General features: G+C 45.0%; 1 protein-coding gene across 50 annotated transcripts in view; it reads right to left on the bottom strand.

The window, feature by feature from the left end:
- Window positions 1-24054, bottom strand: part of LOC110502424 (dual E2 ubiquitin-conjugating enzyme/E3 ubiquitin-protein ligase BIRC6) — a 141982-nt gene that overhangs the window by 50642 nt on the left and 67286 nt on the right. For 42 of the 50 annotated variants that reach the window (XM_090216829.1, XM_036959768.2, XM_090216833.1 and 39 more), the window contains 9 exons: window positions 23138-23269; window positions 22597-22758; window positions 21912-22085; window positions 14650-14849; window positions 13752-13823; window positions 12668-12971; window positions 10519-10736; window positions 8293-8457; window positions 6931-7096 (listed from right to left, as the gene is read on the bottom strand). In XM_090216829.1, the coding sequence (XP_090072955.1) occupies window positions 6931-7096; window positions 8293-8457; window positions 10519-10736; window positions 12668-12971; window positions 13752-13823; window positions 14650-14849; window positions 21912-22085; window positions 22597-22758; window positions 23138-23269 (1593 nt within the window). The remainder of the gene's footprint in view (window positions 1-6930; window positions 7097-8292; window positions 8458-10518; window positions 10737-12667; window positions 12972-13751; window positions 13824-14649; window positions 14850-21911; window positions 22086-22596; window positions 22759-23137; window positions 23270-24054) is intronic. The other 8 variants (XM_036959783.2, XM_090216835.1, XM_090216834.1 and 5 more) reach the window with 1 other exon arrangement.

Here is a 24054-nt window from a genome sequence, read left to right as displayed (position 1 = left end):
CATTTTCTTGTTGAAAGCTTGTTTTAGTCAAAAGGTACAACATATCTAAAGATTACTTTTCAACATCGACTGCTCCTGAGCATTCTCACTACTTGTAAAAAATGTAACGTAGGGCTTCCCGCATGCCCCTTGTCATGGAGCTAGCGGCTAATGACTGGAATATTAAGCTAGCAAAGACCAACAAACAAAACTGACTATACAGCTACAAGTAGTGAGTGGAGTTACAAACGGACTATACTAAACAAGTTCAATATCGTACCTGTGAGGAAATGTTTTCCACACACATAGCTACGTGTAGCCTACTTGGACACCTGGTCCCCACAATTTCCCACGCCGAATAACCTGAAGCCACAGGGCTCTAATTCCCTACATGGGAGAACTGTGAACTATAAATCAGGATTTTTGATCTGGTTACACGTACATTAAACACAGCAGTTGGCGCTTTTACAATGAGGGCCAACGGAAAATAATGTTTTTTCCCTCCCAATTTGTGGTCGAGGGGAATTCCGTCTCATGACAGAGTATTGCAAGTGTACCCATGAGTTTACCAGTCAAATCGCCAGGTTCCAAGCCCATTCTATTCATTATATTTCTATATGTGCTGCTGCATTGCGGGGGCTTTGACTTGGCAACCACAGACTATTTATTTTGCTTGTTTCAGCAAGTTACGGACTCAAACGCACGGATGCCCGACCATCCCATCTTCAGCCAGCGGTTTGTTCCACACAAAAAAGGTAAAAACGGTTATGAAGTTTTAATTTTCATGACCGTCTTCATCCATAACCATCTGCTACACCGTTATACGGCAACTGTGCTAGCTCTTTCTACAAGCATCATGTAAAAAAAAAATGTAACGCCAGTGAAGGTAAATGGTAGACAAAATGGAAAGTGAAAGCAGTACATTAAGTAGAAATGAGATGGAGGTTTCAATCCCTCCTTCCAGCAGCATATGACAGTTGATCATTAGTGGCACACTCCTACTGAATATCAAGTCTGCCTCTGTCACCACACCCACAGTTATCAACCTCCCAGGGCTGCCTGCCCCCTGCCTTGCACTTAATGCTTTTTGGAAGGAACACCCCCTCCCTCCACTCCTCAGCGCAGCACGTTATATAAAAAATTATATATATTTTTTTTAAAGACGTCAGGAGTGCTTAGGTCTCTTCTCATTTTTATATTACCAGCAACCTCTTGACATTGATTGACAGCTCATGGCTCTGAGGGCTGGCGCCGATACAACAGAGTGAGAGGAGCCCTTGGCTTCCATCAGCGCACACACCGAACCGACACTGACCATACTGCACAGTAGATTCATCACCAAAAACACCATTTGTTATTCAATTGGGTGATAAAACATGTCAATTGAAATATTAGTCCATTTTAAAAAGGCAAATGTTTAATCACAACAATGACATAGGAGAAAGGCCAGCGACAATGAAGAGGCAGTAAACATTGTGATTTAATAGCAGACGGCCCCGGCTGCATGTTTGCACACACCACGCTTGAGCGTGTCTGAGGCATTTAAAAGATAATGAGGACCAATTACAATACTCATCTCTTTATCTGCTGTTATTTAATTATGAGACCAGGGGCGCATTAATGCACACCACAACACACATACAGGAACAGACACACACACTGACAACATCGGACAAAGAGGCAGTTGCGGTTACATACACAAAGCTATTAGCTACCTCCACCTGATATGCAACTATTATGGAATTACGTTAGAAAGCAAATCCTTCTGAATGGAGGCTACGTTGATACAGGCCTACCTGCCCATTTCAGCTCAGAACAAACGGATTGAGAAGCATAAAATCATTTTAGGGCGAGTCTATGCACCTTGTCGAAATCCAACATGCCAATAATCTGTCCATAGTCAGGGAAGTGATGTCTCCTGCTAAGGGTTCATTATAAGCAAAGTATTTGTAGAGAGAATGCAATGAAAAAGTTTTTTCAAGGTGATTTTATTTCCTTGGTAGTGTGCCAACTTGTCATTTTATTCCTGGCAATGGCTAAAGGTCTGTGAGCAACTGTTCTGTTAATATTCATAAATAACTGGACAAAAACATAAGCGAACCATAAAATCACCACAAAATGTGGATAGATCACCACAGATTCTCCTATCCCCACAGATTCTGGATGGATTCTACTATACCCACTAGTGCTTCACAGTATACTCCAACTTCTGTACTTGAACATGAAAAACAGTGCGGTACTAGAAGTTATTACTTTCGGTAATTCTGTCAACTGTGTCTCATTGATCAACTGTCAGCCAATGTCCTCAGAGCGTGAAAGCACTGTGCCTGCTCCACTTTACCTGCACTGGGAGACTGGGCTGCATCATGTTAGCTCCCCACTCATGCTGCACAGAAGTTAGCACATTTGAATAATGTGACACGGCACGAAGAAAAGTAGCTGTACGCAAAACAACGCCCATACAGGCAAGATAACTTTACAATGCAAGAAGATACCAGTAGCTTCAGTGACGTAGCGCAGTTTCGCAGCGCAACCCCGCAACGTGGTAGACATTTTGTTCCCTCATGGGGCTGGGGTAATATTTTGCTGTTTAAGAGCTTAAGGATTCTTGAAAGACAGGGCAAATTAACTTTTTCCTCTACAAATATTTGTCTTAATATTAACCAAATTTGAAAATAAATAAATAAATATAAATATATTTTGATGGACCAAAGTATCAGCATTCAGACCATGTGAAGACAACTAATAATAAAAAAATGCAACTGGATTTATTTCAACTCCGTCAGACAACATAAAAGGAATTTCATCTTTACAATTATTGTCCAACAAGTGTTTAAAGACAATGATTGTTTAAAGGGACATTTCTAAAACGTCCAACTTCATATTCATCATCTCCAGCACCATCCCAACATCAACATGCGAAAATTGCGTGTTTCTATGTTTTGTAGTAAAACAAATAAACAAATATTTGTGTTTTCAATGACATCGGTGTGCATCGTGTGATTATAACCCATTTTGATTAGGTATTCCCTGCTAATTGATTGATGCCATTGTAAATACTAATAATCCTCTCTTTTTCACTACAAAACAAACACGCATGTTGAAATTGGGGTGGTGCTGGAAATGAATATGAAGTAGCCTTATTTAAATTTAGCTTCCAAACATCAGATTTTGCTTTATAGCACTATTACATGCTCCAGGGCTAATTTTGTTAGTCTTTTTGGCATGTTTTTCTAGATTTAGAACATAAAACATGTATAGAGCAAACATCCTCACTTCCATCTAGCACGCAAATACTTTAAGTATAGGTGATATTTAATTAGCACGCAAATACTTTAAGTATAGGTGGCAGAACAGTGATTAAAATGTACTCCAGTGACGGAGTTGATAAATCCTCAAAATTGACATTTCTGCCTCTAAAAATAAAAAGTTAAATGCAAACATCAGTAAAATGATTCATTTGAAAATCCCCAATAAACACTATTCTATCAGATGACAAACAAAATCTGAGTTGATATTTTACAGAGTTGACAAAAATTGCATTTTTCTTCATTAAAGTAGTGTCTACAGTAGCAATTTAGCTTTTCCTCAGATGCTTTATGACTCAAATCTAATTAAATGTAACACACTTGAACCAAGATTTTCTATCAGGCAGAGGGAGTTGACACTTTAGGGATGTGACCATGATGCCAATATTGTTGTTTGAATCTATCAAAAGTAGAACTTTAGAGACCATAAGTGGTCTTATTAAACTACATTGTAATAAGGACATGAATAAGGGGTCCTTAACGGTATTGCGGACCCTGCTCATTCCTGATTAATGTAGGATTTTAGACAAATCTGACGGAGATCACCAAATCTCCAGACACATCTTTTAGGAATCACAGTTCTTTAAAGTCAGAGGGTTATTGCAAGAAACCACATAAGAATTAAATATTGATACATATTATTCTTGCCTCGTGAACGACGTCATTACTGGTTAAAGAGACCGAGCACACACTTATAAAATAAGCTACTTCTATGCAAATGTTGTTGACAAGTATAAGAAAATAAGTCCCAAATGGAAGGGAAACAAATTGGATACAGATGACATCCGCCAAAACAAACTCAATAACGCAATGCATGCACACACTTACTGAATATGCATTCATGTGAACAGGCCTAGGCTACATCTTAATTTACAAATAGAGAACCATTTAAATAAATGATTGCCATTATGTTATTGTTAAAAACAAAGTCAAATGGATTGTATGATTGATTCATTAGTGCATACATGGCTGTCTCTGAAAAATGTTGATGTAAAAAACGTCCAAGGCAATGATATTGAACTCACTATTCCCAACGATTGAACAGAGCAGTTTGTCTGGATCACTCTGTAACTTTGGTTTATGCAAGGCTCATATGAAAAACAATCCAGAGTCACAGCTGAAGAGACAGCAAACCTAGTCAGAGCAATGGACTGACCCCATCATTTAACTCTGTGTTCAGTTAGCTCTGGGTCGGCCCTCGCCACCAGGGACGAGGGATTACCTTAGAGGATTACCATCATATCCTGCTTTCACAGAAAACCTTTTCAGACCCCGATCACATCAGAGTACAGACTCCGCACATAAAGCACTGTAGAATGACGATGGTACATGCTCAGAATAAGAATTACCTTCACTAAACTTTTCTACCACAATACTCGAGGGACAAGAGGTTCTAAGAGTTGCTCGGTGCGGGGAACTAATTATTTCTAACAAAAACGTCTGTTGCATATTAAAATAATATATAACACAGCATAGAGAATGAGATCGTGTAGAGCGGTGGACGCTTCCTATCTATCGTCAGAAGATAAAATGTCATCCAATTTTCCTCATAATAATTACTACCAGACGAAGTCACAAGTAACAAATTAGACTAAATCTATTCGTTCTCGCGCGTGGAAAAAAACTGAATCATAAGTGGATGGGTATCTTGAAAGCTTGGATTAATATCATTTAAAATTGTTTATTGAACTTTATTGGAGAGCGTCAACCCCCACAGAAGCAATAGCCATGTTAGAGGAAGATCCTGCAGCTACATCTGTGTGTGGTCTCATCAAGCAAATGATCCCCACACACCACCAGGTTGCTTAGCTGCAGAAAAGACAGTCTTCCAGATGAAAGATCTCATCTAAGGACATCACAATGATGAAGAAAAATAGGTTCTCCTACTAATAATTTGCCTCCTTTAGAAACGTCATTCTATTTCCAACACAATATAATGCACTTCTGACTAATTCTTCATCAATGCATTGAGTAGAATAGGAGTCAGAACATCGAAAACAATTGTGAGGAAACGTGCAACACATAAATAGCCTACTACCCTTAGCGTAACATTTGAAAACATCTACAACTATGCGGTGTTATATTCCAGTGGTTCCCAAACTGTGGAGCAACCCCAAAGGTAAGAAGATAAATTACATTGCACTAGCACACAAACCCAACCCACCTCACCCGAGGAGGACATAACTACAATCACATGTTGTTGGAGACCAGGAGAAGCCATAGATCATGAGAAACACACAATGTAAAAAGGGTATCATCTTTCATCATCACCAGCGCTGATACACTAAATCGGCAAAAGTATGTGGACACCTGCTCGTCGAACATCTCATTCTAAAATAATGGGCATTAATATGGAGTTGGTCCCCCTTTGCCGATATAACAGCCTCCACTCGTCTGGCAAGGCGTTCCACTACATGTTGGAACATTGCTGCGGGGACTTGATTCCATCCAGCCACAAGAGCATTAGTGAGGTTGGCCACTGATGTTGGGCTATTAGGCCTGGCTCGCAGTCAGCGTTCCAATTCATCCCAAAGGTGTCTGATGGGGTTGAGGTCAGGGCTCTGCGTAGGCCAGTCAAGTTCTTTCACATCAATCTCGTCAAACCATTTCTATATGGACCCCACTATGCACAGGGGCATTGTCATGCTGAAACAGGAAAGGGCCTTTTACAAACTGTTGCCACAAGGGAAATCTTAACGATACAGCATACAATGGCATTCGATTCTGTGCTTCCAACTTTGTGGCAACAGTTTGTAAAAGGAACTGTTGCCACAAAGTTGGAAGCACAGAATCGAATGCCATTGTATGCTGTATCGTTAAGATTTCCCTTCACTGGAACTAAGGGGCCTAGACCGAACCATGAAAAACAGCCACAGACCATTATTCCTCCTCCACCAAACTCTACAGTTGGCACTAAGCATTAGGAGTCCTCCTGGCATCCACCTAACCCAGATTTGTCCGTTGTACTGCCAGATGGTGAAGCGTGATTCATCCCTCCAGAGAACGCGTTTCCACTGCTACAGAGCCCAACGGTGGCGAGCTTTACACCACTGCAGCCGAAGCTTGACATTTCGCATGGTGAACAGTTATTGTGCTGACGTTACTTCCAGAGGCAGTATTGGAACTCGGTAGTGAGTGTTGCAACAATGGACAGACGATTCTTACACGCTTCAGCACTCTGCGGTCCCACTCTGTGAGCTTGTGTGGCCTAACATTTAGCGGCTGAGCCGTTTCCACTTCACGTTAACAGCACTTAGTTGGCCGGGGCAGCTCTAGCAAGGCAGAAATTTGACTGACTTGTTGGAAGTTGGCTTCTTATGACTGTGCCACATTGAGAGTCACTGAGTTCTTCAGTACAGGCCATTCTACTGCCAGTGTTTGTCTATGTAGATTGCATGGGCAGTTTGCTCATTTTTATATACCTGTCAGCAACGTGTGTGGCTTGAATAGCCTAACGCACTTATTTGAAGGGGTGTCCGCATACTTGTTGCCATGTAGTGTACGTTCAACCTATCAAATTAATTGTTGTGAGATTTGCCATTGACTTTCCCGTTTCATTAAAGGCAAAGCCATCCTAAACGGGAGTCATCATAACCTACATGGAAACTTTCAACACAAAGTCTAAAGAAGAGTGTTCATTCACCAGAATCGTTGCGTAGGTAGGAGGACATGGCTGGAATGAGGCAGGACTGGCTGAGCAGCTCCTGCAGTACTGTGGGCAGTGCGTTGCTGTTGTGGCCCCTGCTCTCCCCCGTAGGGGACTCTCCGTGGCTCACACAGCCTGCTGGGTTGATGTAGCTGGCCAGCACCTGACAGACAGAACAAGTGGCGCAAACATATACTTTTAGCAACACGTGTAGGACTTAAGGCTGTTTTACAGTTGGTCTAACGATATGTCATGAACATTCTATTGGTCGGCCAACATCAAACTTGTGGTTATGGAAATATAAACAATAAGACTGCATGATATCAGCAGGTGCTCCAAATAGCATACTTGCGCTATTTTAACACCAATAAACCCATCCTTTTAAAAATGTATTTAGTAAATGTCAGCCGAGCAAGAAAGGCAACTAAAAGCAACTTTCTAAACAATGTTTTGGTTAGTTGCTGGCTTGTTAACTAGCTGGGTAGCCAGTACAAATAATGACCAGAGTATAGCTGACCACGTCTTAACTTTAGCAGTGAATAAAAAAGTAGCTATAGGAAAATAAACCCACAACATTATTTACAAGGTAATGATGGCGAGCTTACAGAAAATAGCTTAAGGTTGTGAGTGTTTAGAAATAAAAGTAGGTCATTTTATCATCATCTGAGAATTGTATAATTTGTCCAAAATAGATTTGCTTTTGTTGCTGCAGCAGCCCAGTAATCACGACAACGGACGATGCAACAGTCCCAGAGGCATTCACTTTTTTCCATGTCTGTGCGACACAAGGAAACTGGCAGTATGAGCGACGGTCTACAGACATTCCACCAGAGTATAAATTATGTTTTCACCAGCGACACATGTCGCATTCTAATTGTCTACAGACTTGTCGTTATACCGATTTTAAACCTTCTACCCTGAGGTAACTAGACAGGAAGTACTTCTGTAAAGTACGTAAGAGCATAGGGCTCCCGAGTGGTGCAGCAGTCTTAGGCACTGCATCTCAGTGCTTGAGACGTCACCACAGACACCCTGGTTCGATTCCAGGCTGTATCACAACCGGCCGTGATTGGGAGTAACATAGGGCGGCGCACTTTTGGCCCAGCGTCGGCCGGGATTGGCGGGTGTAGGCAGTCATTGTATATAAGAATTTGTTCTTAACTGACTTGTTAGCCAGTTAACACTTTTATACTATTGGGGAAAACCCCCAAGTGCACGTTTCGGTCCATGCCCTAGCACTCCACAGCAGATTCAAATAACCAACTCATCAAGCTTTGATTATTTGAATCAGCTGTGTAGTGCTAGCAGGGGGTGGGGGACGGGCAGAGTTTGGGAAACCCTGGCGTAGGGGATTCTTACCTGCAGAAGACATGTGACGTGCTCCTCTTCCAGCCTCTGCTTGGTGAGGGCCTGCTCCACGTCCCAGCCTGAGGCAGTGGAGCCTGTACCGAACCCAGTGCCCTTGGCCCAGTACAGCTGCTGCTCCTCACTGGTGCCCCCTCCATGACCACTGGACACCGTTGGCTGGGGTCAGACAGAACCAGAGAAAAAGTCATCAGCACAACACAGGAAATCAGCAGGGGGAAAGTTCAGCCTACTGGTCCACTGTGATGACAACATAGGCCTGGACTACAGATAATAGCATTCCATAAGCTCATGAAACCAGCAAAAAATGTTAGCATAGAGAGAGCTAAGAACGTTTAGCCTTCTCGAGACTGCACCCTTTCTGACAGAGCGGCTTCGGCGATCATCAGGCGTGACGCGGCGTGCTATAAAGGTCTATGGCAGGGGCTCTCCCAGCGCACCTTTAACATCGCAGGAACGCTCCCGACGTGCACACAAGCGATACGGGAATGTTACTGGCTAAATGGAGCATGCAACTCTGCCAATAGAGATCACTGTCAAGTCTATCAGTCAACTGGGGCGCAGCGGAGACCATACAGCAGTAACAATGATTTTTTTTTAACAGTAGGTGGGATGAGGCCGCTGGGATTTTTTAACAGTTCACTGTATTTTCAAAGACGGCCATTGTGTGTGTTTTGTATATGGCCGAAGCAGGGCCCAGTCCTGACCCAGCAGTACATGGGGGGGTGAGGTATGCTCACGTCATAAGAGGTTGGAGATTAATCACTGAGCCCTGGAAAATCAAAATCAGGGAAGAGGCTCACTTTCCCAGATAAAGAGGGATGGGTGTGTGTGTGTGTGTGTGTGTGGACTGACCGTCCGCCGGGCTCTGACCACGGTCTCATCTCCGGCCACATAACTGCCCGCCGCCTCGAGGACAGTCATTACCACTGTGACAGGACTTTGGCCCCGCGCTCAATCTTTAAGCCCGGAGATCTGTCCTCAACTCTGACAACTCCATAAATCCACACTGGTGTGTGGACTGGAGCGCCTGCTGAGACAATCCACAGTGGGTTGTAGTGCTGTAATCTATCCTGCTATAGAACATGTCATCTACGGCGGTTTAGCTGAGTTTAGGCCTGTGATCTATGGTGCTTGGACCCTTGTTAGTGGGCATTGCTGGGTGTGTTGAGTTTCTCCTAGCCTCTGCCGAGTCCCCAACAACCGGATGTTCTGGTTTTCTGGCTAAATGGAAAGAGCCTGTGATGCAAACCTCCGCTATTTGAAATTAAACAACTCCCACCCCCAGCTGGATTGGTTGAACAGTGCAGAAGAGACCCTCCCGACAGTTATTTTTCTTCTAATCAAGACCAGAATGAAAGGGGGGGGGGGGGGGGGTCTAAGTTCAGGCGTTTCTTTTAAGCTTCTAGTGACCAAAATCAATATGGTGATCGATACAATTTGGTGGGTGAAATCTGGTCTTTGATCCGAGTCGTTGGTCATCTTTGAGTCTCAGAGGTCCTAGTAGAGTCCAGAGTCCTTTGAAAGGCTTTGAGCAGGAGGTAAGTCTTGACGCCCAGCAGAAACCTCAATAGAAGACGAATCACTCCATTTAATGGGCATGGCAGTCAGAGTCCATGATTCAATTCCTATTCATGATGTTCCCTTCTGCCTGGAGTTGGCAATAATACAAAGGACACGTCTGTTCAAAGCCAGACCTGCCTCTTAACATTCCCACAAAACAACTACCCAATTTATCAAATGCTCAGTGGCGATATGCATAAGAGCGCAGAGTAAAGCCCTGCCAGATAGAGTAATACATAACATGACTGATCCTCACCGCCCGTCTCTCACTGAGGGAAAGACAAAACGACGCATTTCTCCCTGGAGAGTGAGTACCTCTTTATTGTGTCAAGCCAAACGCACCGGAGGCAGCGTCTGAACACTAGACTAGACTGACGCACCACGTCAACCCAACCCAAAATAGGTTGACGCTGGCCTCGATCCATCATGAACACACAAGAGAAATGCAAATGGACAGAACACATTTCCGCTGAGATCTGTCCACATCCGGTGACATACGAGTACGAGTGTGTGTGAGCTGTGTTTTCATTCATGCTCTGTTGAGCGCACACACACACACACACACACACACACACACACACACACACACACACCACCACCAGGAGAGCGACAGAGTGAGGGTGTGTGTTCCGGACAAGTCCAGTGTCTGGGCCTCACCTCTGAGGAGTTGCCACTGGCATTGGGGACACGGGGCGCGTGGTGGCTGAGGGCTGACAAGCAGGCCAGGATGAGGTGGATGGCTCCTATCTCCAGGGCCATGCGACGCAGCAGCACGCCGTCGTCTGTAGTAAGAAGTGTCGTGCTGAACAGGGCCCGCAGCACATGAAAGGGCAGTGTGGGCAGCACATTGGCCGACGGAGACTGCAGGATGTGGCCTAAGGGGAAGGTAGGGAGAGATTCAGCCAATCAAGGAAGGGGAGAGAGACAGGGCATTTCTCAATATGCATACTATCGTGCTCCACACACATGCTCTGAGTGCATTCTCCAATGACGTTCTCTTGGGTACGTTCTTGTGAGGACTAGAGCGTGGAGAACGCATAAAACATTACATTTGAGAAGCACTCGCACTCCCCCTACTGTATTACCTCACGCTGCACCTGCCCATTCACTGAACCTTCTTCCAGCCAGGACAACGGCAACAAACAAAACAAGATATACACAAAGCAAACGTTTCACAATTACCAGCTAGATATGCAAATCGTAATAATGTAGCTAACCAGATAGTTCAACAGGCAAAAATGACAAAAAAATTATATTATGCAAGATAGCTGTCAACCCTTCATTGGTAGCTAGCTAACAATTCTTTGTGGCTATCTGGCTAGCTAACAGTAGTAGCCTTATTTACTAATTATGGGCTTGCGCTCTACAGTAACGTAGGCAGGTAAACATGCCAAAATTAACACAGCATGTATTTATTAACATATCAAGAAAAAATATTGTAGTTAGGCAACATATGAGATGTCAATAGGCAACATTTAATTCCTTAGTCGGGAGTGCTCAAATAAAGGGTGCCATTGATTTCAAAGAAACCATTTAGTAGACATTTTGTAGGCAATTAAGCAATGCATACTCATAATTAGTTCAAAAAGACACGCTGCACACCAATGTCATTGGAAACACTAATCTTACTCCATCTGTTTAACTACAAAACACAGAAACTCAACATCCTCACATCTGTTGGTGTTGGGGTGGTGCTGGAGATATGAGGCGTTAGATTATGGGCTAAATACAAACATACTATCATTTTTTTACGTGGGCGCATCATATTCCCTTGAAGTTGTATCGATGCGTGCTTCACAATATGTATAAACGGAGTACGCAGTCGAGAAGAAACCTCCGTCGTTCACATACTCTGATTTGGACTCCCGTGCTCAGAGCAGAGTAGTACGAATTTTGAGAAACACCCAGTCAGTCAGAGAAGAGAATTGATAATATCACTGGATAAATGTGTGAGAGATGGTGTGAGAGATTACCACCAGAGAGGTGGAGGAATAATGGGCAGAAAGGACGGATACATCGATTTAGCACTTATGAGAATGAGGCCAGAGAAGATAACAGCCGACTAAATGGCAGGCTGACGGTGTGCTATGTGACCAGTGTCACTAAACAAGCTGGCAGCCTGCTGTCCATCAATCATTAAAGGGCTGTTATTTCAAGGACTAAAGAAGAAAAAAAAACATTGGCAGGACAACATAGTTGATTTCAGGCCCTGAAGGAGAGAGAGGAACTAAATAGGCATCAATAATGAAGGCAGAGGTTGGGAGGAGTTGTAATGTATGAGAGGGTAGGACTTGTCAATATTAAACAAGCCAGTGAGTCCTTCGGCTAAATTACCCACAGGGTCCGCAGACTGGTAGTCTCAAGGACTGCAGGGGAAGAGCCGCATCAAGGGGAACAAACGTGCCTCAATTGTAAATGGAGGGATTAAAATCTCTCTTTCCATCTCTTTCTCCCCGCTCTTGGGGCTGGCTGCTTTTAAAGGAGCCGATTTACATGCGTTGGCCACTTTATGACACTGATCGCTATGTATTCAGGGAATTATCGATCGGCTGGGTCCACAGCTTGGCAAGATCAACTGCCTGACAAAGTCAGTCTGGGCATTGGGGGGGGGGGTTACCTGCTATAAGTAGGGCTGACAAGATTTGTCGCTAGGAAACCTGCAGCAGTCTCCTTTATTAGAAGCATAGGGACCTGGTCATCCTCAATGGTGTCCCCAAATACAAACACACTTAGAAAATCATCCATCGAAAGGGCCAGGAGTTTTCCTGTCCACGTCTAAAACTGTGTGAGGCGTCGTGTCACTTACTGCCCTCGCCGTCATCGGTGACCCCCAGCACCAGGCGGAGCAGACACTGGGCGTGCTTCCTCTCCTTCAGCAGCTCCTCAGCGTAGCCCGGCAGGCGCAGGAACAAACCGAAGGCAGCCAGCGAGTGGGCGGGGATGGGCGACATGGTCTGCACTGACGACTTGTTGATGGGCGGCGGCTCGGCGGCCATGGTCTCTGGCGCCTCGTACACGAGCTCGCCGGACTGCTCGATGGTGACCCACTCAAACTGGTCGCTGTCCTTGGGCTTCTCCTGCGTGGTGGAGGGCACCACCGGTGGACTCACCTGCACAGGACGAGCCAGGGTTAGAATGCAGTTAGAGGACAATGCTGACAGATGTGCTGACTCGGATGGGATCTGAAGGTCATGTGCTGTGTTTGGGCACTGAAGGTATTAGGGGGCATATGGAACTAGAGAGCTGATATTCAGATCCATAGAGCTGCTGTGGGGGACTTGGCATAGAGCCCTGCAAATAAGACTTTTTTTTTTAAAAATGGTATCCACGAGTTCAACTGAATCTGGGGAAGTAGATCAAGGGTTTTATAGGCAAACACCAGACATATCCCTTTAAGATGAAGGCGAGTATCGGAGCTGCAGCACTGCAGAGAAATACAGTTATTTTACGCATAGTTGTGATCAATATAATCAATTCAAGCTCAGTTGCACTAAGAGTCAGAGTGGATGTCCAGGAACAGGCTGTGCTGTGATTAAACAGCTAAAACACCAGTGGGTCAAAGGGCATCGACCTGAGCTGTTTGGCTAACCTATTAGAAAACACTACACAGAGTCAGTCCTGGGTAAACAGAAAAGCATCACCTGCATCAATATCGATGCCTTAAGTTGACTTTGCTAATAGTCTTGCTCAGGGTGAGAGTGGAACTCTTCAATTATTCACAGCATTAAGAGCGTGCCCAGCGAACACTATCCAGTGAGAGAAAAGGGTTAAACTAAGGCAGAATGGATGCAATATCCTGTTGAGAAAGGGTTATGGTAAACCAACCAACGACCAGTCATGTATATGATTCATATCGATCACAATGCTAAGTACAAAACAAATAATCTCACTTGGTAGCCCTCGTGGGGCGTCTGCTTCAAACCACCAGTAGCTCTGGGAGACTGCCTGAATAATTCAATTTGCTGCAACAATTTGGAAGGGGGGAGAAAATAACAAAAAGAAAACAGATTTAGTACCTGGCAGCTCTCAGAATGCATTCCAGCTACTCACCTTGTCACTGTGCGCTCTCAATTACTGTTTAAGTATCCATTTACTTTCATTTAGGAGGCATGATGTAGCACCCGGGGGAGCGCAGAGGAGACAAAAACGAATTTAGACTGAATGGCAAACCCAGTGACTTGCCATGCCTCTCAATAAGCTGGGCCAACAGTAAAGACACGTCATTACTTTGGCAACCGCAGATCCGCATTGGAATGCTCTATATACGAAAGGTAACTTTAATTTCTGAAAGGGAAATTCCATAGTTTTTTTATTATCTCCAGCACCAACCCAACATATGTGAAAATGTTGCGTTTCCATGTTGTGTGGTAAAAAGATAGAGGAAGATAAGTGTTTCCAATGACAACCAATTTGTAGACAATGCATACTCATAATTGGTTTAAAAAAAATGAGCAACAAAAAAATCACGATGCACACCAATGTCATCATTGGAAACACTAATCTTCCTCCATCTTTGTTACTACAAAACATAGAAATGCGCAATTTTCACATCTGTTGATGTTGGGGTGGTGCTGGAAATTATGAATAGGAAATTGAACCATTTTGAAATGTCCCTTTAAATTTAAGGCTCTAGATTATGGGCTATATATAAAACACACTATCTAGAAACATGAGCTAAACATTGTAGGACAACAATGAAATAACTCCAATGAAGCAGGCTGTGAAAGGGTTATTTGACTGGTGGTGTTTGTGATATACGTATTAGAAGGGTATCTGTGGCAGTCTAACCTGTTGGATGACGTCTGGGTAGAGCATGGGTAGCCTCTCTGCAATCAGGGCCAGACCCCCCATGCCTGCAAACACCTGCAGGGGAGACTGGATGGGGTTGGTCTCCAGCAGGGACTCATCGATGGCTGCATCAAGACAGTCGTCCCCAGGGGTCATGGGTTCGTCCTCCGGACAGCTACTCAGCATGTCACAGTGTTCCACTGGAGGAGGGAGAAGCAGAGGAGGGTTAGAGAATAGACCAATTATTACTCTCGAAGGGTTTCCACTGGGACACTAGCTATGTTCTGTGACGTACGTTCTTCTGTGTGCTGCCCTCAACCAATCATGACAAGTAAAGAACGGAACGCCCTGCGGGAGGGAAATTGTTCACATCGCAGGCACTTAATGAGAACTCATCCCTCATTCGAGGATCAAGAGAGAGTGGGAGAAACCAACAGGGCCATCACACTATTTATTAGTCAAGTTCAAGCAACCAAGAAGAGAGAGGGAGGAGAAGGGGGAAGAAACAGACAGCAGTTTCTCAGACATAAGTGAATGCATAAACCCGCGACTGGTTGTAGTTGGGAAACGGACGTGCTCTCCTGATGAAGTGCACACGGATTAAAACAGAATGAAGGACACAGGATACTTGTCGCTGTTTGCGCGTCAGGAGGTGGCTCTGTAGACGGTAAAAAAAAAAAGATAAACTGGAACAGCGGGTGAAGGGTAAAAATAGCCCCCCATTATGGTTTTCATTCCGCGGTGCGGCTGGCCTGTTTTATGATGATATAAAAGCCCCAGTCGATTGATAGGTCATCTACCAAAAAAAAAAAAAAAAAAAGCTGCACATCATCTCTCCTGGAGAAGAAAATAAAATAAATGATGAATTGCTCCAGTCTCTAAAGGGATTTTTCCCCGTCCCCCTCATGGTGAATTATAAAGTCACCAAGGTTGTGACTGATACGATTTGTAACAGGGCCCGTGCTCTCTAGACTTCCAAAACAGGATTAGAAATGATGGAGAGGGAAGGAACCGCTCGTCTTTCAGCGGGCCGCAAGGAGAGACCGGGCTACCCAGAGAATATCTAAACAGCATCAACCCAGTGAGTTGTTACATTTCAAATGCAACCGTGAAGACACGGGGAAAAAAGGTGATCGTTAGACTTCAGAGGAGCATATGAGATAAGATCAGCGAGAAAGAGGACAAATTGTGAACGACAAGGATTTTCACAATTCTGCTCAACAACAAACGTATTTCACAGAATGTTCCAGTACCTTTACTATGCAAGGCGCATCCTATTAGGCTGAGATTTCCACATGATAAATCAGGAGGAGGTCTAGAGACCTAAAAATGGTTGGAGGGACAAAACCCATTTAAGGTCTGGCCTATTTGGGGAAGTTGTAGGCTATTAAGGGGGCTGGGGCTAGATCTCACCATGTACCCATCTTCAGTTCAGTGGATGGCCGTTAGTGGGGCTGAAAGCCTTCGCGCTGGGTTTACAAGATTTCTTCATGTTTCCCCCTCCCTCTCACAGGACTGTTAGTGGGGGTCACCTCTTCCCTCCACTTATTAGCCTCAATGGATCTCGAGACAGAAGATTCCGGAAAGATTTGTTTTGGGAAGAGATGGTATTGGAAGCTATCTGAGGAAATTTAAGGTGAGGTACGCAGTAAGTGTCGGCAGGCAGGCATTTTACTGTACATACAGTGCCTTTAGAAAGCATTCAGATCCCTTGACTTCTTCCACATTTTGTTAGGTTAAAGTCTTATTATAAAATTGATTGAGGGGGGGAAAAAACAATCTACACAAAATACCCCATAATGAAAAAGCAAAAACGTTTAAAAATGTTAAATGTAATTTATTAAAACAAAATAAATTACATATCATGTATCCACATTAAGTATCCAGACCCTTTACTCAGTACTTTGTTGAACCACCTTTGGCAGCGATTACAGCTTTGTCTTCTTTGATATGACGCTACAAACTTGGCACCCCTGTATTTGGGGAGTTTCTCCCATTCTTCTCTGCAGATCCTCTCAAGCGCTTGTCAGGTGGGATGGGGAGCGTCGGTGCACAGCTACTTTTAGGTCTCTCCAGAGATGTCGATAGGGTTCAAGTAAGTCTGGGCCACTCAAGGACATTCAGAGACTTGTCCCAAAGCCATTCCTGTGTTGTCCTGGCTGTGTGCTTAGGGTCGTTGTCCTGTTGGAAGGTGAACCTTCACCCCAGTCTGAGGCCCTGAGCGCTCTGGGGCAGGTTTGTCGTCAAGCATCGCTCTGTACTGTCCTCCTTTCATCTTTGCCTCGATCCTGACTAGTCTCACAGTCCCTGAAAAACATCCCCACAGCAGGATGCTGCCACCCCTAAGTTTAACTGTAGGGATGATGCCAGGTTTCCTCCAGACGTGACGCTTTGCATTTAGGCCAAAGAGTTCAATCTTGGTTTCAGACCAGAGAATCTTGTTTCTCATGGTCAGAGTGTCTTTAGGTGCTTTTTGGCAAACTCCAAGCGGGCTCTCATGTGCCTTTTACTGGCTTCCGTCTGGCCACTCTACCATAAAGGCCTGATTGGTAGAGTGCTGCAGAGATGGGAACACCTTCCAGAAGGACAACCATCGCCACAGAGAAACTCTAGAGCCCTGTCAGAATGACCATCGGGTCTCTTAATCAACTCCCTGACCAAAACCCTCCTCCCCCGACTGCTCAGTTGGGCCGGGCGGCCAGCTCTAGGAAGATTCTTGGTGATTCCAAACTTCTTCCATTTAAAAATGGAGGCCACTGTGTTCTTGGGGACCTTCAATGCTGCTGAATTTTTTTGGTACCCTTGCCCAGATCTGTGCCTTGACACAATCCTGTCTCGGAGCTCTACGGACCATTCCTTTCACCTCATGACTTGGTTTTTGCTCTGACATGCATTGTCAACTGTGGAACCTTATATAGACAGGTGTGTGCCTTTCCGAATCATGTCCCATCAATTGAATTTACCACGGGTGGACTCCAATCAAGTTGTAAAGTCATCTCAAGGATGATCAATGGAAACAGGATGCATCTGAACTCAATTTCGAGTCAAAGGATCTGAATGCTTACGTAAATAAGGTATGTTTATTTTTAATACATTTGCAAACATTTCTAAAAAACTTTTTGCTTTGTCATTATGGGGTATTGTGTGTAGATTGCTGAGGATTTTGGCAAATATTTTGAAAAAGGCTGTAACAAAACAAAAGTCAAGGGGTCTGAATACTTTCAGAAGGCATTGTAGCATGGTATATGGTTCAACGCACAGAGAAATGGGCTGAGGGCTTTCAAACACAACAGACGCCACAAATGTGCACCAATACACAGGCTGAAAATGTGTATGCACTGCATTCCTTTTACATAAAGTGTTCCTTTACCCTAGACCAGAGAATATGCTGAATATACACCCTTCGGCAGGCTTCAGATCGTTTCTAATCTATACGCCTCAACTAATTACCTGAACTCCAGAGTGCACAGAGGTTAAACGAAAGCGGTTCAATGAAGACAATGATAGACCTAATCAGGTGGGTTAGTGTCTGGCTGAAGACTGTCTTGGTGAAATGGGTTTGGAGCTGGGCAGACTCATTAGCAGATAACACGCAGGTCACCGGCCTCCCATCTTGGGTAACCACTAACAGACCACTGTTCTAGTAGTGGGTTGGCTGAACTGATTGACAGTTGCCTTTTAAAATATCTCACCCAACAGGGGGACGGACATGTCATCCAGTGGGACTGAGGTGAGGAAGAAGATGGTGCACTGCAGGAGTTGGAGTTGACGCTCTACACTGCATGCAGAGTAGGTGGTGGCGGCTAGCGTTAGCAATTAGCCCCAGGGTGCCAGGGGCGGCATATAGGCTGTGAACTGCCAAAAAAATCTAATATCCACACTGACGGAAAGAGAGACAGGCTCTGGGCTTTGTAGCAGTGCTACCATGCATGGGCTCTCTTCACAACAGAACAACCAGCCTGCAGCGAGAGAGAAAAAGGCACTAGGGTAGGTTTCGGTGTAAAGCAAACAATATCTTGCCACAGAGTTAGTGGAAACTACATTGAATTTAGCCCTGAATTGAGTGACTGGTATGGAATCACAGGGACAAATGAATTTTACACCCAAAAAAATCTGATGTGTTTTGACTACACACACACATTTGTAAGAGCAAACACCTAGATTTGGATTATTTTGTCAGCCATTAGTTCAGTTTTAATGCATTTAGTACAACATATGGTTGAGACTACACCTAAAGACGGTGTTCGCATAGCCGTAGGCTACCAGTAACAAAAAAAAAAAATCACTGGATTATTGAACCAGGCAACCAAACAATTTGACTATGTTTGCACATTACTAGCGCTGACATCAAACTAAATCATCAACTGCTCTGGCTGGCTGTCATATCGTAATGCCCAAAATGTATCCTCCCCATGCTATCATGTGTGACCTGGTACTGACCGTCAAAGCTAGGAGAGGGGAGGCTAAATCTAGTAGCATCACCCCTAAAATCCTGCTCCAACGCAGTCTTTAAAAAGGGTGACTAATAACATTTACCAGGTGAAACCATTACATGGAGCGTAGTGTTAGTATAAAATCTATATCAGACATGAATCTCATATAGATGTTATAGTGACATTTAGAGGACATGAATCTTATATAGATGTTATAGTGACATTTAGAGGACATGAATCTTATATAGATGTTATAGTGACATTTACAGAGGACATGAATCTTATATAGATGTTATAATGACATTTACAGAGGACATGAATCTTGTATAAAAAGGTTTCCCTCGATGTTAATGGCTAAAACAGCTTTGGGAACAAGCGGTGCTTGAAAAGTAGAGAGTGGAATTGGGTGGTCAGGTTGCACTAGGAGCTTTCAAGCATCAGAGCTTTTCTTTTGAAGCAGGAATACCAGGTAACAGGGGATACAAGGGGGACCAAAAAAACAAAGTTACATTCAAATGGGATTTGATGGAAAAAGACTGGCCTGTATTTACTGAAGTTGATACACCCATGCCATTTTCAAGCCTCCATTCCCTCGTCCAAACTCATTTTTGTCATACAGCAAACATTTCCATCTTTCTCTTACAGTGAAGTCATTGAGGCCAATTGATGATCGCAAAATAATAGCTTTCCATCTTAAGTAAACCCTGGCCCAAGAGGCAGAGAAGGCGTACAAGCAGGGGTGCCAAACAAACGCAATATACGTTCAAATGCAAATGACTCCAAATCAAAATTGTGTAGAAATAAATGGACCTACATTCATAGTTTGACTGTCCAGCTCCCTAATAATCACCACAATGAACGCTAAACAGCCAGGCAGCATAGAAAATTATAGATTTTTTTGACTGCAAATCTTGACTGCAAGAAAATACACTGCTCAAAAAAATAAAGGGAACACTTAAACACAATGTAACTCCAAGTCAGGTGGTGACCACTGACCACTTCTCAGTTCCTATGCTTCCTGGCTGATGTTCTGGTCACTTTTGAATGCTGGTGGTGCTTTCACTCTAGTGGTAGCATGAGACGGAGTCTACAACCCACACAAGTGGCTCAGGTAGTGCAGCTCATCCAGGATGGCACATCAATGCGAGCTGTGGCAAGAAGGTTTGCTGTGTCTGTCAGCGTAGTGTCCAGAGCATGGAGGCGCTACCAGGAGACAGGCCAGTACATCAGGAGACGTGGAGGAGGCCGTAGGCGGGCAACAACCAAGCAGCAGGACCGCTACCTCCTCCTCCTGCTCCTCCTTGCACAAAGGCGCACTGCCAGAGCCCTGCAAAATGACCTCCAGCAGGCCACAAATGTGCATGTGTCTGCTCAAACGGTCAGAAACACACTCCATGAGGGTGGTATGAGGGCCCGACGTCCACAGGTGGGGGTTGTGCTTACAGCCCAACACCGTGCAGGACGTTTGGCATTTGCCAGAGAACACCAAGATTGGCAAATTCGCCACTGGCGCCTTGTCCTCTTCACAGATGAAAGCAGGTTCGCACTGAGCACGTGACAGACGTGACAGAGTCTGGAGACGCCGTGGAGAACGTTCTGCTGCCTGCAACATCCTCCAGCATGACCGGTTTGGCGGTGGGTCAGTCATGGTGTGGGGTGGCATTTCTTTGGGGGGCCGCACAGCCCTCCATGTGCTCGCCAGAGGTAGCCTGACTGCCATTAGATACCGAGATGAGATCCTCAGACCCCTTGTGAGACCATATGCTGTTGCGGTTGGACCTGGGTTCCTCCTAATGCAAGACAATGCTAGACCTCATGTGGCTGGAGTGTGTCAGCAGTTCCTGCAAGAGGAAGGCATTGATGCTATGGACTGGCCCGCCCGTTCCCCAGACCTGAATCCAATTGAGCACATCTGGGACATAATGTCTCGCTCCATCCACCAATGCCACGTTGCACCACAGACTGTCCAGGAGTTGGCGGGTGCTTTAGTCCAGGTGTGGGAGGAGATCCCTCAGGAGACCATCCGCCACCTCATCAGGAGCATGCCCAGGCGTTGTAGGGAAGTCATACAGGCACGTGGAGGCCACACACACTACTGAGCCTCATTTTGACTTGTTTTAAGGACATTACATCAAAAGTTGGATCAGCCTGTAGTGTGGTTTTCCACTTTAATTTTGAGTGTGACTCCAGACCTCCATGGGTTGATCAATTTGATTTCCATTGATAATTTTTGTGTGATTTTGTTGTCAGCACATTCAACCATGTAAAGAAAAAAGTATTTAATAAGAATTTCATTCATTCAGATCTAGGATGTGTTATTTTAGTGTTCCCTTTATTTTTTTTGAGCAGTGTATATACAATTTGAAGCGTGGCCCTCCAGACCTCGAAGAATGCGGCCCCCGGTGCAAAATGAGTTGGACACCACTAGAGTACAGCGTCATTGTAGAACTGGATATACAATTGCTTCCTGAGCCCTATTACGCAACAGTGAAGAAGAGCGGAGTGAGTATGAGTCTCCCAATGGCCCACCCGTTCCAGAGACTGGTAATGGCACCATACGACATCTCAGGAGACAGAGGCCCAGCGCTCAGACAGAGAAATGGATGGCAGTGAAAGGGGAGAGCCATTAATCGCGCTGTGGAATGGGCTGTCAGGGGATGCGTGGAGAGAGACGTTCTGGGCTCACTTTACACACTAACTGCAGAGCAAGAAGAAAAATGACAGAAGCAGAGGGAGGTAGGAGGAGTGTGAGATTGTGTGTGTGTGTGTGTGTGTTTATATGTCTGAACGCAAGCATGTGCTTGTATGTACGTGAATGCTCTAAAATACCTTTCTCTGTGCGGAGCCGTTTGAACGAGTCCGTCTTGGAGAGGCCCGGGTCGGCGATGACCTTGGAGCCCAGCTTGACGGTCAAGTCGATGGACCGGTAGCCCTGGGGCAGCTTACGGTCATAAAGCAGGGTCAACAGCTGAGCCAGTGTCATCTCTGCCGGCAGGGGCTGACCTGAGGGGTGGAGGGGGGGATGAGACAGTGTTCACAGTGAGGAACCAAAGCCTTGTGGTTACACTACCAGGCCCAGAGGGACAGGAAATACATGACAGCTATGTATCATGAAGGCTAGTGACCTAGATAACAATGACAACATGTGAAGACAAGACATCATGGATGGAGTGCTGTTTTTGCTCATAGTACATCCATGTCCTTGCAAACCTAGGTCTGACCATGTTTCTGCTCATCTTCCCAGAGTTTGGGAATACTTGGATCTGGTTGGCTGTGATTTTCAATATTGACACAATGTCTAAAAGTAACAACATCGAAAGTATCAAAAGTTAAATGAACATTTACCTGGACACCCCAGGGTCCCAGCAACACACACTGGCTCAATGAATTGACTGAGACGGAGGTCACAGCTTCATTAAGCAGGTCGGATCAATAGGCTTCCCTTGGCAGAGGGAGGTTCTGGAAGGAGGGGAGCTGACAACTGTGTGTGTGTGTGTGTGTGTGTGTACAGTACCTGGGAGCAGCTTGTGGTAGAGGTGGAAGACAGGCACGCTGAGCGTTTTGGCGGAGGGGTCCACACCTGAGGAGGATGTCAGCTTGTCGCTCATCACCCGGCCCCTCCGCGAAGGGGGACGAGGAGGGGTGGAAAGAGCTCTCTTCGACTGGGACTTCAAGCCTGGCAGGGAAACACACACCGGTCATTTTATCACGTAAAATTGCACTTTTACATGCTAGGGAATGTGATTCTAGAGGTGTGCTTCTGTCTAATGCTTCTCATCTACCAAACACTTTCAATATTTCAAGAAAAATGGGATATTAAGCCATTTGTCCATTTACAAATATATCAATCATTCCCTTTACATTTGGTGCAGGAGCTCAACATAGGGCTGGAAGCCCAGCTACCAGCCAAACAATTCTTGCCCTCTAATTGGTGCAACAGGATAAATTAATTAATCTACTCCTGCTAAGCCATAATGATTGGCAGGCGTGGGAGGGAAGGGATGAGGTTGCCCACCACGATAAGCTGACAGATTGGAGAGAGCCAAAACGTGTACCTGAGGCCACGACAACGCTGTAGTTGTCCTGGAAACCACTGTCGGTCTTCATCTTCTCCTTCTCCTCTTGATTCTTCTTCTCCTTGTCCTCCTTCTGTTCGTTGATCAGCTTTGCTGTGATGCTGGGGGTGTCTGAATAAGGGATGGAGGTGAGAGACGGAGACGGGGCACATTAGAGCCACCCTTCGGTAACAAGTCACATGTGAAAGAGTAAATGCTAATTGTCATAATATGTACAGCCTCAGTCGCCAGTGGCCAACTGGTCCAGTGCACACAAGTATTGACATCAACCCTAATGTATGCACGAACAAGGCTACGCAATCAATGAGACTTTGGCCCATCTCAGTCCTCCATTCCCTGGGATTTCAGATAAGATGGGCTAGATAGCAAATAATCTGCTATTAGCAATTCCAAGGGCCACTACCGCAGGCTCCTTTAAAAAGACCCCTGGCTAGCGCTAGCTGTATGTAGCGGTCTGGGCTGTGTTATTAACTGAGCCTGCCCCTCCCTCACTGGGTAGAGCCTCATAACGCCCTGTTGTATCAGGCCTCCATCTGGTGTTCTCAAGGTCCCGGGAGGAGAACCACTTATCATAGCCACACAGCTAACCGGGTCATGCCGTCACAAAGCTGGAGCCCACCACCACACACGCTTGACATTGACAACCAGATAATGCCTTAAAATTAACACCTCTCCAATCTGGGTTTATATTACTGTTTGATCATGTTTTGAGGGGGGGGATGCATGTTTTTAAGAGGGCTTTTCTAATCTAGAATGGACATAGGCTATTTGCTCCCTGAGATTATAGGTGCGAACATCGTCCCCCTTAAGGAGAAGGGGACAGGCCGGGTTAGTTTAGAGAGAGAGACTGGGCCTCAACGACAATTTTAGGAAATGTATGAGTTATTTAATAGAGC

Source organism: Oncorhynchus mykiss, chromosome 23 (genome assembly GCF_057628025.1).
Source record: "Oncorhynchus mykiss isolate SJ-2025 chromosome 23, ASM5762802v1, whole genome shotgun sequence".
Taxonomy (NCBI): Eukaryota; Metazoa; Chordata; class Actinopteri; order Salmoniformes; family Salmonidae; genus Oncorhynchus; species Oncorhynchus mykiss.
The sequence above is the reverse complement of the archived record's forward strand: the minus strand, read 5'-3'. Positions and strand labels throughout refer to the sequence as shown.